Source organism: Apis cerana, linkage group LG9, assembly GCF_029169275.1.
Source record: "Apis cerana isolate GH-2021 linkage group LG9, AcerK_1.0, whole genome shotgun sequence".
In the NCBI taxonomy this organism is placed as follows: domain Eukaryota; kingdom Metazoa; phylum Arthropoda; class Insecta; order Hymenoptera; family Apidae; genus Apis; species Apis cerana.
The window spans coordinates 7,223,796-7,237,405 of NC_083860.1; the positions used below are offsets into that span (position 1 = coordinate 7,223,796).

General features: G+C 35.8%; 1 protein-coding gene across 19 annotated transcripts in view; it reads left to right on the forward strand.

Annotated features, from left to right (window-relative positions):
• Positions 1–13,610, forward strand: part of LOC108003092 (neuroligin-4, Y-linked-like) — a 307,743-nt gene that overhangs the window by 289,693 nt on the left and 4,440 nt on the right. For 17 of the 19 annotated variants that reach the window (XM_062079270.1, XM_062079272.1, XM_062079271.1 and 14 more), the window contains 5 exons: positions 887–1,039; positions 2,200–2,400; positions 11,254–11,446; positions 12,309–12,753; positions 13,067–13,099. In XM_062079270.1, coding sequence (XP_061935254.1) covers positions 887–1,039; positions 2,200–2,400; positions 11,254–11,446; positions 12,309–12,753; positions 13,067–13,099 — 1,025 coding nt within the window. The remainder of the gene's footprint in view (positions 1–886; positions 1,040–2,199; positions 2,401–11,253; positions 11,447–12,308; positions 12,754–13,066; positions 13,100–13,610) is intronic. The other 2 variants (XM_062079286.1, XM_062079287.1) reach the window with 1 other exon arrangement.

Below are 13,610 nucleotides of genomic sequence, written 5' to 3' on the forward strand. Positions count from 1 at the left end.
TGAGATGAAATGAATACGAAAAATAAGGAAAATTCGTAATTTAGAAATTTTTCAAGTACAAGCGAGATTAATCAATTCCCTGTATGGATAAATTGTTGATAGAAGTGAATATATATTTTTTTAAAATTAGTTTTTCCAAAAAAATTTAATAAGTAATTTACGAAATAAGGAATTGAAGGATACGATATTGACGGTTGTTTCGTGTTCTAATCAAGAATACAAGTCAATTTCACTTGTACTATATAAAAAAAAAAGGAATAAGATCATAAAAATGGAATTATAATAATAGTTTTCAAATTGGTAAACAGAAATTCAGAGGTTATCGCAATAATAATTCACGGCAACAAGCTGTGCACTTGGAATAAATTAACGTCGCGTTGTTTCGGATAAAACTACCCCTCTCCCTTCCTTTCTAATCAATTTAAATCACGCAAGCCGATCATCGTTGTTCTTATCATGGTCGATGATGTTTTCTCTTATGAAACGATCTCTTATCATTTAATTACACGTTGCTACGTATACACGAGTAGAAAGACACTTTTAGGTATTGGCGTTAATGATGAACGACGCGTTTCGAAATAATAGCGATGGGGGGAGGATCGCAAATGCGAGATAGTTTATTACGATGATGGTGATAAATCATTGTAAGATCGATTGATCGCGATAACGAGGCAACGGCTCGAGTTTCGGGATAAATCGAATGTTGTGCAACGCGTTAAAGATCCGAATCCTATCCGTTCGATCAAATCTGCTTCTGATTGAATTAAAGTGATTATAAAGGGATTAAAAAAAAATGATAACGGATTATTTCTCAAACGCATCAATAAGATTAACGTTTAAAAAGAATGATCTCGAATTTAATACATCGAAATTGTGAAATTTTCAGGATCTCGTGGACTGGAAGCACCGTACGCAGTCATGGTATACGTCCACGGTGAAAGTTTCGAATGGGGAACAGGAAACATCTACGATGGATCCGTACTGGCCAGCGCCGGCCACGTTATAGTAATCACGCTTAATTATCGCCTTGGAATCTTAGGTTCGTATTATCCTGATATAAAAATAATAGAAATTAATCCATCAATTATCCTGTCTGGACTACAAACTTTTTATCCAATATCTTTATGAGCAACACGATTAAAAAGAATAGAGAATTCGCCTAGAAATATAACGTTGGATAAATTTGCAGGGAACATTCTGAATCGCATAGCAAAATAATTAATTTTCAATTAATAGCTAACTAACAATTTCGCATGAATAATTTTGGATAAGAAAATACAAACAAAGCAACACGCGGCACGAATTATTCATTAATTCGAGCCGGATGAATTCTTACTCCTGCAAAAAGCTTGCTCATAATTCATTTGCCGCGTTAAACTCTCTGTCCAACCACTGACCAAGTACCGGCCAAGCGCATTGCCCACTCGCATTATTTAACGTTATAATTGCGCCACGTCCAGTCCTCCCCCGTAAATCCATCCGATGGTGGATTAATATTTTATGCGGCTCCTTCACTGTATTCAATTACAACGACGGGTATCTGTAACTGTAGAAACGAACCGATACCGGTCGGTTTCCGGTTTCCCCCGATCCAATGACAATCCGGATATCCGACACGACTTTCGCGTCGCGAAATGGACCCCGGTGAAAAAAAATGGATCTCATTTGCGATACGAAACGTATCTTAAATCGAGTATCTGTTTTCCTTTCTATCCGATCAATTTATAACGAATCTCGGGGAAAATGGAATAAATGTAATGGGGAGGAGGGAAAAGGGGGGAAAATATAAATTGCAAGAGAAAGAAAAAAAATGTATTGATATTAAAGAGGAGATAACATAAAGGGTGAAGAGTGAATCGAAGATCGGTTGAAGATGATAAATTTAATAAGTTGGGATGGAATAAAGGGGGGGGAGGGGGGAGAGGGAAAAGATCGCGAAAGAAAATGGAAAATAATATTGATAGTATTGTTAAAAAAGGAAGAAATGGAATAAAGTCGGGGATAAATGGAGAAAATTCAAAGATAATAAGTTTACGATATTAAAGGAAAAATGGATATGGTGAAGGAAAAAAATGGATGAGAAATAAATTTCATGATGTTTAAAAAAAAAAAAAAAGGAAATCGAGATTCTTTGAGGGAGAGAAAGAAAACGGGGTAGTAGCGGATTAATAGAATCAAATATGGTTGGCGGTGTTCCAGGTTTCTTGAGAACTCGTCCTTATCCAGACAGAACGCCAGGATCCGGTGGAAATCTGGCCTTGAAGGATATAGCTATGGGACTACGTTGGGTACGCGAGAATATCGCTGCGTTTGGAGGAGATCCGACGAAAATCACGTTGATTGGACACGATACTGGGGCTGCGCTCGTCAATCTTTTATTGCTTGCTCCCTACGGGAAGGGTGAGTCATATGGATTTTATCTCTCGGTGACATAATGAAAGGCGGATATATTTCAGTACGAATGGGAAAAGATTTCAACGCTCTGATCTGAAAAAAAAATTAAAAAATAATTTTTTAAATTCATCCTTTTCAAATTCTCTAACAACAACAACGACAAGAACAAAGAAAATTCTATTTCCTCGATAATTTTAAAAAAAAATCCCTGTTTATCGATCAAAATTTAAATTCACGAGATTGTTTCCCAAAAACCGTCTACTTCAGTGGATCATTCGTAAAAAAAAAAAGAGGAAAAAAAACTACTCGAACCATAGATTTATCATCCCCTCGAAAAGTTTCATTTTTCTTCTCGTCCGCGTTACGCATGCTAAAAACGCGCAAACACCTATCAAGCGATCCAAATCGTGACGCACACCCATCAGTTTCGAAAAGTACTAACTTATACCCGTGTCCTCGTTGGAGGACAAATTGGAAAGGAATGGAGGGTCAGCCGCTATGACGAAGGGCATGCACAATAACAACGGATGAAAATCGATTTGGAATAGCGCAGAAATATCGCGTGTCGGCCGCGATTAGAGGGGATCCTGACCACTCGGACACTCGATTAATCGGTAAGAGATTAGTCCAGCCAATCCGACAATCGAGATAGCACGGCATCTCACGAGGGTGAAAAATAAAAAAAGAGGAGGGGAGGTGGAGAAAAATCGCGCGTATTGATCTCGTGTGAATGGTGACAAATTACGTGGTTTCATTTCTCGAAAAAAATGTATTTTTTTTATTGGCCACTGCGCTAGATCAAACGTTTTTTTTTCCTTTTTTTATCTTTTTTTTTTTTTTTTTTTGATTTTGGTTGAAATTTGGATTTTTTACAAGTGACTGGGTTTTTTGTGAGGGAATTGCGAAACATGGCTCAATATATGTTTAAGAAGTGAAAAATATTTTTTGACCAAAGGATTTTTTTTTTACGGCTTTTATTATTGGTAAAAAGAAACGTTTGAAAAATTTGAAGAAAAACATAATTGCAATCGATAACAATAATAATAGGAGATAAATAAATAATAAGAAATAAAAATAAATAGATAATAAAAATAATTTGCATTTTCCCCATTTATATTTAAATTCAATATTGATTTGATGAACGATCGTTGAAGAATTTGTTTAATTTTAAAATTGGTTATTGGTTAGTTGAATGAATATTTGGACAGGCAACGATAATTATTTAGCAAAATTTATTTTGCTTGTAAAATTATAAGAGATTTCTTTTAAAACGAAAATGGAGTATGACAGGAGCGCTTGGTTCGACTCTAAGAAAAATACACACGTACCTTCTAAGTGGAAGATAAATATTCGTCGTGTATAATATTATTATACATGCTTGGTACGCGTAGAGGCACTAATTATATTTTGAAGTTGCACGAAATAAAGGACACTTTAACCGATGAATAATTTAGAACGAACATCTCTCACTTTAATTACATCTCTCCATCTCAAAAATATCTTTGATATTTCTACACGTTCAAGATTCCTATTAATATTGACACAAACTACAAATTATATCCCGCTAATTTAAATTACTAAATTAAAAAAATCTTCTCAAAAGATAAAATAATTTGAAATGAAAAATTTATTTTTTTATTATAAAAAAAACTCCATTTTTTTATCCATAAATCTATACAGAAGGGCAAAATATTTTTTATATTCGTCAATGCGTGTCATTTTCAAAGAGAAATAAATATTCAAATATTTTACAGAAACGTATATATTCAAACGTTTAAAAATTGCCGGAGCACGTTCAATGGCACCTATGCTGCAACCCATTAAACGTTTCAACGATACTTTCAGTTCCAACCGCAAAATCGTGAAGCGAAGCGAAATTCGAAACCTAGAGATCCATCGAATAGATAGAGGTTGCATCGAAGATGCATTTTGTTACAAGTCGATATCCGAATCGGTTTTCGAGATACGAGGTTTTCCCGAAACCGAGCCACGTCGAGTAGCCACGTTGAATGACCGAAAATTCCATGACCCCGTTCCGTTCCCATAGAAAATGCGTAACCTCGCTGATGGTACAAAAAAGAAAAAAGAATGTCGACTCGATAGCTGTCACTGACCACCGAACACGTGCCTCGCTTGAAACGGAGAGCGAATGCGAGAGAAAGACAGCGATAAAAAGTAGGAAAAATGATGACTCGCTTCGAATGACTCGAGTATCTTCGAAAATTTCGGTGCTGTTTCTCTTGTTGTTAAGACGACGAGAAGAAAGAACAAGATGTCTGTATAAGGGTCTATTTTGTTTGGAGAAAAATGGTATTTTTAACGATCTTTGTTTCGGAATTTGGATAAAGAATTGTAATTATTATCAAGATAATTGTTGTACTAAATGGACGATAAACGAAATAAAACAGGACAACTTTTCTCCCGCCAGTTCGAGGAATCAGAAATTTGTTTGAAGAACAACAGGAAACCTTAATTTAATTTAATTTAAAAAAATTTTCCAAGCGAACAACTTTAACTCCATTCCTGGTCAAAAAAAAAACAAAAAAGAAAGAAAGAAGAGAGACTCAAGGAAACGCGAAGCAACAAAATAACAACAAGAGAAAGAATGACTTAAAAAAAAATTCTCATTCGAGGTTCATCGGAAGAACTAAGCTCGAAATACCAAAAAAAAAAAAGAAACAAATAGCCGTTTCGTAACCGTGCAGCCGCTCGTAATTTCCTCGTAACTTCCTTCTGCACAACCTGCTTCCTCCAAGTGGAAATCGAGCGCGATGGGCGTCAACGCGAACGAGGGCAGGAGCGTAAAAGTCTCTCGTTCGAGTCTCGTTCCTCCACGTTTCCACCATCATCATCATGGGAGTGCATTCTCGCCACGATTCCGATGCCATGTCGGAAGGGGGAGAGGCCCTTCCCTTCCTTTACCCTCCACCAACGAAGGAAGTTGCTCGTTGCATGGTATCGAGGTCGAGAAAGAAAATAGAAATGGAAAAGGGAGAAGATGCGAACGAGAGAAAGAGAGAGAGAGACTATTGCAAGGTCCGGACAAGGATGGAAAAGCGGTTCTCGCCGCTTCCTGAACCTTCAGAAACGGAGACAGCGCGTTACCAGGGCTGTAAAGAGCAGGCCGAAGATGTAAACTGTTTGGTAACATTTCCGGTGCAACCGGAACCCTGGAAATGGCCGAGCAACGAGGTTGGGTCCTGTTCAGACAGCCGCAAGCATTCAAACCAACTCTCCCCCCGTCTGCGTCCTGTCTCCCCGTTTGTTTTATCCCTTCCCGACCGGTGTCTGGCTCCCTGGAACACGAGAATGCTTCGTATATATATATATATATACCGTCGAGGCTAAAGCCTCTCTCTTTCCGTTTCTCTCCTCTCTTGCCTCCCTCTTTCCCTTCCTTCCTCCCTCGACTCGGCTGTATAATGGCCGTTTGTGTATCGATGAAGGAATCCGCATTCGTGGGAGGAGGGGTCTGTGCGAGTTTCAAAATAGGAAGACCAGTGAAATTTGAATAACGAGATGTTCCTTTGAAAGGAGGATGTTCTTTTTATCATTGTTGTTTGGATATCCTGTTATAGGATAGGATTTCTTTGATGTGGATTTGGGTTGCATTTCGGTTGCGTTTCAGAGATTTTTTTTTTTTCTTTTTAATTAGAATTAGAGAACGAATTCGAGGTGCGGGATATTTTATTGATTTTGTACGAAATATTATTTTTATGCAATGTTCCATTTTCGATGAAAATCGGATCTTGTCCAAAACTACGCCTCAATGAAACTTCGAGTTTCTTCCAGTTTCTTCGACTTCGTTGAAAGTAGATTCGCGTTTGAAGTGCTTGGCAAAAAAAACTTCCAGCCGAGTAATATAGGATTTCAGTTTTTTTTCTTTTTCTTTTTTTAAGATTCCATTTTCCACGGTACGATATATATATAAACTCGGCTAACCTACGCGTTCACCTAACATTTCTGTCACACAGATTTCTTTAGCCGATCCGCCCACTGACCGAGCAGTCAGGTCAATTCGAAGAATCGATGCAACTGGCGCACATTGAATCAGCCAATTGCCAGGAATCACGGTCCACTGGTTCCGTGATTACTCGCGAAACCAATCGTTCGTGCGCAGGGAGTGTAGGCGAGAAACAGCTTCTCGAATGAAATGTGTCGATGAAAAAAAGAAGTAGAGAATGAAGAACTTGTGGTACAGAAGTTATTTCGTTTCCTTTTTTCCCTTTTTCTTAGAAACGAACGAAGAAATTCGATGGGAAAATTACGTAGAAAATAATGAAAAGGTTAAAAACAATAAGGAATTCTCTTTGTTCGATAAACATTAACGATTTAATGGAAAAATTGGAAATAATACGAAAGTCGATGAACGATTCTACGTAAATTTTTTTTAATGTAATTGAGACGACAGACTCATTGGAAATTACATAGATTTTTTATTTTTTATCGAACGAATTTATTAATCTTGACCATATTGGAGCGATGAAGAGGATGAGATTATAGATTTTGAGAGAATAGACTATTTGCAAACGTAGTAAGCTAATTGGGACGAACGCAAGATGTAGATTGATGCTGATGGAGATCTTAGCTATTGGCCAAGACTGTTTGATCAGCTATCTAAATTTATACTTCGATGAAATTGCTGAAATTATTCGTTTTCTTCTCTTATCTGCGTTTTATTTATCGCGCTTATTCAAAATATTGGACAATTCGACTGAAAATTTCATCGTTTTTGATATTTTAAATTCGCATTTTATCCGTGGCGATCTCGTTTCTTATCGTTCTCGTCATCCAAGTTATTAAACCGAACATCTTGCATGCGTATCATTCTATTCGTGAACGTTTCACGTTGTCCTCGTCTCGTCGTTCGAGACCTCGTACAAGGATATCGTTCGAATCATTTCCTTCGATCTCAAACTTCTCTTTGCTAAATTTCCTATATTCGTGTGAAACACGAGTCACGAACGTGCACTGTTGAATTTTAATGTGAATCCAATTCTGGTAATTTTGAAAGTTTGAGGATTACTTCGTGATAGGTTCGATCGATGATACCTTTACTCGAGTTACGAAGGGATGATAAATCCTCTCGATGTGTTTTTGAATCCATTTAGTCACAAAGAATGAATTCTAGAAAATATATTAGAATATTTAGAAAAATATGAAAGTAGACAAAATGGTAATTCTAATATATTTCAAGAAAATAGATATAAATGAAAGATGTATTTTTTTTAACGAATTATTTTACATACTTTAATAGAATTTCTTTTCAAACACACTACGGTCTTTTCTCCAATAAAATTGCTAAAAAAAATCGCATATTGCTAAGAAACCACTTTGAAAAAAAGAAACTTATCACCACCTTATCACATTTCTTGTTTCGCCCTTAATCCTTGCCAAACTTTCTAACGAAAAGTATACAAATTCTTTCTCTTCCATTTTCATCCTCCACCAATAGTCTCCCTTAAGCTCATTTACATTTTATCCAAAAGAAAATCTCTTTCATTTTTTTCTTTCTCTCCACCGATTAAAAAATTCGCCTCCAAATAAAATCTTACGTTCCTCATCCGTAAGAGATCATCGAAATCAAACGTACGAATTAAAAGAATCGATCGCCAAAAGCGGAAATTAACAATATCGATTCCTCATCATCTACGGAAAAAAGAAAAAGAAACCCTACTTCTTTTCCTAGTATAAAATTTTACTCAAATATAGATCATCGAAGCTAAACGTGCAAATTGGAAGAAGAAGAAAAAGAAAGATTTTTTTTTGAAGAGCGGAAATGACAAGATGGGTTATCGAGAAGTGTTAATTAATTGAAGCGGAGGCACGAATCGATAATGGTGCAGAGTGTTCTTCGCTCGAGTTCCAACACTTTGAAATTAACGTTCGGCCCATTATAATTCATGGACCGCCCTTGCCAACAAGAATCGGTCGTTAAAGTAAGAAGTTCCGATATTTAGGGGTGGCGCGTGATTGAAATAATCGGCCTGATTCTCTCGGTGCGCTTATAGAAAATAGAAGGGGGAGTTTGAATGCTCCATGTTCGAGAAGATTTTTGGGATAGCTCGCCGGAGAAAGTTGAGGGAAGTTTTGAATATTCTATATAGCCTCGAAGAGAATTCGAAGCAGTTTATTATATATAATCCACGAGATGAGTGGGAATGGAACGTTGGTTGGTTCGAATATCGTTAAACATGATGTTAATTTAATAATTTTGTGTAATTTGCCAAATGTTCTTTGCAATATATATTGGAGAAACTTCGATTTTATAAATGTTGGTAACGAAAACTCAGATAAAATGATTTTCAACACTTTAAATTACTTCAACTTTCTATTTTCTTACTAAATGTTTTTTCAACGGAATATTTTCTTTCGAATACTTGGAATTGATCAAAAATTTATTGTTTCTCTCAAAATGTTTAAGGATTTAAGGATTATATTAACCTCGCATATTCTTTGGAATGTATATTGCACTACATACGTATTCAAACTTATTATTTTCACTTATGCCCTTCCAGATATGAAATACAAATAAGAAACAAAGAGAAAGAGAAAATATAAATCGGTGTATTAAATCGTAGGTCTGATTTGAAGATTTCACGGATGAATATTAACCTTTCGTGGCACGGTATCAACTTTTCATCGAAAAGAAGAAGAGTGGCGAACGAATGGTGGAGGAGAAGGGAGGAGAGAGAGGAGGAGAGAATATCGCGTTCTGGCTCCCAGTTGTCTCGTGCAAACATCGGCCTGGCCGAAAATTATAGCGATAGTTGGACGGCGTTAGTCGAGAGTGAGCGGATACAAAATTGTAAAAGGCAAATATTTGGATTCGACGAGGCGGAGGATATTTACATTGGACACGTATTGCATCGTATTTCCCCTCGGCATCCCTTGCATCGCCGGGATTAATCCGAATACCCTTCCCTTTGCAACATTTCCGCGTCAAGTCACCGATGCTTTAGAGGTTTCGATATTCTTTCGACTTGCCATCTTTACGAGCCCGTCAAATCCTCGTGGAAACCAAAGCTTTTTTCCTAGATTTTTTTCGACTTCTCCGTCTTCTATCTTTTATCAAGATTTATTTTTATTTCCTCCTGTCTTTTTCTTTTTTTTTTTTCATTTAAGATTAAGCATCATAATACGTTGGATGTTTATTAATTTGAAAAGTTTATTCATTTTTATTACTTTTTTCTTGTTACAGATTAGAATCTGGAATATCAATATGGTTTACGAGAATTAATTTTTTATTACATTTAAAAATCTGATTATTATGGAAAGTAAGGGATCTTGATTTAATTAAAGATTAGAAGTTGAGAGGAGGATTATTTTACTCGAGATTTCATTCAATTTAAAATTTACGTTCCTGCAATAAGTTAACGGAAAGTCGTGTTGTTATATTGAAATTGGACGATTGTTTATCGTTTGCAATCCTGTCGAATGGTTTATTATTAAAATGGATATCGAAATATAGGAGGGCACGACAAGGGGAGATTGCAATTAATGCTAACCTAAATAATAGCGACAATAGATATTCGTAAGTTAAAATCAATATAATGTTGCAGATGAATAATCGTTATTGCAGCGATGAAATTTACTTTTCGAAAAATATAACAGTATCTAAATAATATAAATATAACAGAAAAAAAAAGCTACAATGTAATATTAACAGCAACGATATATCAATTCTACATTAAAAGATTTTATTGTACATTGTATTCGATTGTAATAATTAAATTGCAAATATAAAATTTATGCAAAATTTAGACGTATGAAAATTTTCCAAATAATCACACGATGCATAAAAAAATGCAAAATAATATTTAAAATATAATACAAAAATTTACACTGGAAGAATCAAATCAAATCTCCAATTTCCATCGTGTTCAGAAAAATTATATTCGCAACCTAACTGATAATATACCAACTGTTTGAATATGATTTTTCAAAAGATATAAAAACAAGAGCGTCTGCTTTTCGCAAGATGATTAAATGTAGGAAGGAGTGGCCCGCTTTAAAACTAATTATTCGTTTTAGCACGAGGTAAACTATCTCGTATAAAATATTCCTCTCGTAAAAGGCGCGATAAATTGATGTTCCATTCAGTGTAGGTAGATTACAGCTTTACAGCATGTTCCACCACTGCCATAATTCGTCGCCGCTGTCGTTTCACTTTCCTTGAATATTTCCTTTTTATTATCGCGTAAATCTCTTTGAGCCATCCTGGATAACGACTTTCCCGTGTTGATGTAATAACTTCGATATATCCGGCCTCCTCCTCTACCACCGACTTTAATGCGTTCTTTCTTCAAAGATATTATAACCGATATGGCACTCGAGACGATCGAAAAGAACGCCTTCCTATTTTCGCTGTAATTTATCCTTGTACCCTTCGTTCGTTTCGATGAACTTATTTACGGAATTCTTATATCTATAATTAGAGCAATATCGATATGTGAAATTAGCAAAAGAGTTTGTACTAGAAAGAAATTTTGGAGAATATATTAGTATAATATAGATACAGTAGAAACGAACGATATTGATCAGACGCGCCTATTAATAATACTGAAACGTATCGAATCTTATTTATTGTAATTATGGGGCGTATAGAATGCATAATATATTCCAAATAAAAGAGCAATTAATAACAATCATTGAAACGAAGCTCAAAATCAGTTCATTAATTCTTTCAGTAGTTAAAGTAGATGCATTGGTCGGACGTAACTTCGATGTGGAATTTGTCCTCTTCGTATTTAAGGAAAATTATTAATTTTAACAAAATACAAAATTGTTCTGTAATCAAGGTAAATCTTGATTTTTTATTCATCAAAATTATTCGATATATTGGATCAATGATTGCAGGTCTGTTTCATCGCGTCGTGTTATCGAGTGGGTCAGCACTAAGCCCGTGGGCGTCTGTTCACGATCCGAACGACCTACGCTTGAAAGTAGGGGAGCAAATAGGATGTTCCACGGAGAACGACGAAGATATTGCCGATTGTCTACGCGGCGTTCCTCTCCGTGAGCTGATGGCTGTTGAACTGCCGGAAATCCGGTAAGACCGTAACTCTTTACGATCTTGATTCGAGTCTGATCTAACATCCATGAATATGACCCTCTCCCGTAAATTTCATGTAAAACTTCCTCCCGAATTACCTGGCCGGAATGAAGAACTTGGAGTGACCGATATTATTGCTTTCTGCACGAAAGAATCCAATAAAATTCGCGTGATTTCCCCTTAAAAACGTCTGATCCTATGCCATCACACATTTTTATTACATTTAATGTTATTTAAAGAATCACAAGTTAGATAGGATAAATGTACATAACATGGATCATAAAATTAATGTCAACATCAACGTTTGTTGGAAAGAAAAAATTTTAGAATTTTATTATTCCTACGTTCTAACTTTCTTAACTCTTATATTAATATCCTAGATACTCTTTTACTTAAATATAAAATTAAGAATTCGTTATTATAAAAAATTGTCAGATCCGTGATATTTCCTTCGATTTAGAATTTTATTATCAAAAAATTAATGGAAAAATGAACTATCGAAAATTTTTACCACTAAATTTCTATAAACACATTTATGTATCATCATGAGCCAAACATAATGCACGAAAATGGGTAAAATCAAACACCCTCTTAATAAAATTGATCCAGCTATAATATCTCTTCATCCCCCAAATCCCGCTATCGATCCCTGTACAACACTCGGACCATGAAATACACATATTTATCCTAGTCAAAACGCGAGTCAAACCGTTAATCGGCAAGCATAGTTAATTCTGCGTCGCCATTGTTGGCTTCCGGTTTGCTTCCGTGTCGCCTTATTGATCGACACCCGGCTACGATTTAATTTAAAGCGCTATGAATCACCGCCCAATCTAATTCGTCGCCTCGTCGTTTTCAGATTCGTGCCACGGATCGGGCCAGGCTTACCAGTGGACCAAAACAATCCCGATCCGGGGTTAGACATGGAAAGAGCCAGTGACACGTTCATCAAGGTACCTCTGATCCTCGGTGTATCGACCACGGAGTCGAATCTCGACTTCAACGAGAACGACATTCAATACGGTTTCGAGGAGGATCATCGAAATCGAATCTTAAGAACGTTCATCAGGAACGCTTACGTTTATCACTTGAACGAGATATTCTCGGCGGTGAGGAACGAGTATACGGACTGGGACAAGCCTATTTTGCATCCTATTATTATAAGGGACTCGACCATGGAGGCATTGAGCGATGGCCACACTGTTGCTCCTCTCATGAGGATTGCTTTTTATCATGCCAGAAGGGGTGCCAAAACGTACTTTTATCACTTCAGTCATCAGACCAAGGATAGCGGGATGTTGCAGGTTTGTGAAGAACGTTGACATATTTTTAAAGGAGGTTGTGAATATTTTCTGGGAAATTCGTCGAGGAATATAACGGTGAAATTATGAAGACGATTTTAATTTTCTTTTTTTTAAATTAGGATACAAGTTAGGATGCTAAAAGGAATATTTTTAAAGAGTCTTTTTTTAACGTTAATAAATTAAACGTTTTTCAAATAGACTATTTATAACTTGAAACCATTGAAATTTATAATATAAAATTAGCTTGTTTATATTTATTTCAAAATTTTAATTCAAAATACAATGAATATAAACGAATCGTGCATGCAATCAGATAACAAGGAATGCACCAAGAATACAAGAGAACGTGAGTATAAAAAGATTATTTATCTGTATTACTCAGGATTTGCAGATTCCAATTCTTTACTATTTTCGTAAATACGAAAATATGACAGATGTTGAAAGTAATTTAAAAGAAGGAATCTTTTAACGACTGAAACGCCCGAATAAAACGTCGAAAGTAAACCGTGCCTCTTTGAATCACTTCCTGATGTAAACTTATTTCTCAAAAAAGTTGTCTTTTTTTTTCTTTTTTTCCTTCGCGGCAACGATGTTTACACGCGATTTCTTTGATTTTTCGCGAAATTTCTTGAGTATACAGCACTCGTTCCCTTCCACATAACGAAATAAGTAGGTAGTATGGTAATTTTGCATATAGCTTTGTATAAGTTTCCTCTTGCATCTTGATTTGATCAATTAAATGAATCAATAAAAATAGTAGTGGAATTGAATAGACAAAATAAGGAGCAATCAAAGCAGTCGAGCAAGTGGAATAAATTTATCTACTGATCGAGTGATAGCGAAATAAAATCCTGGTT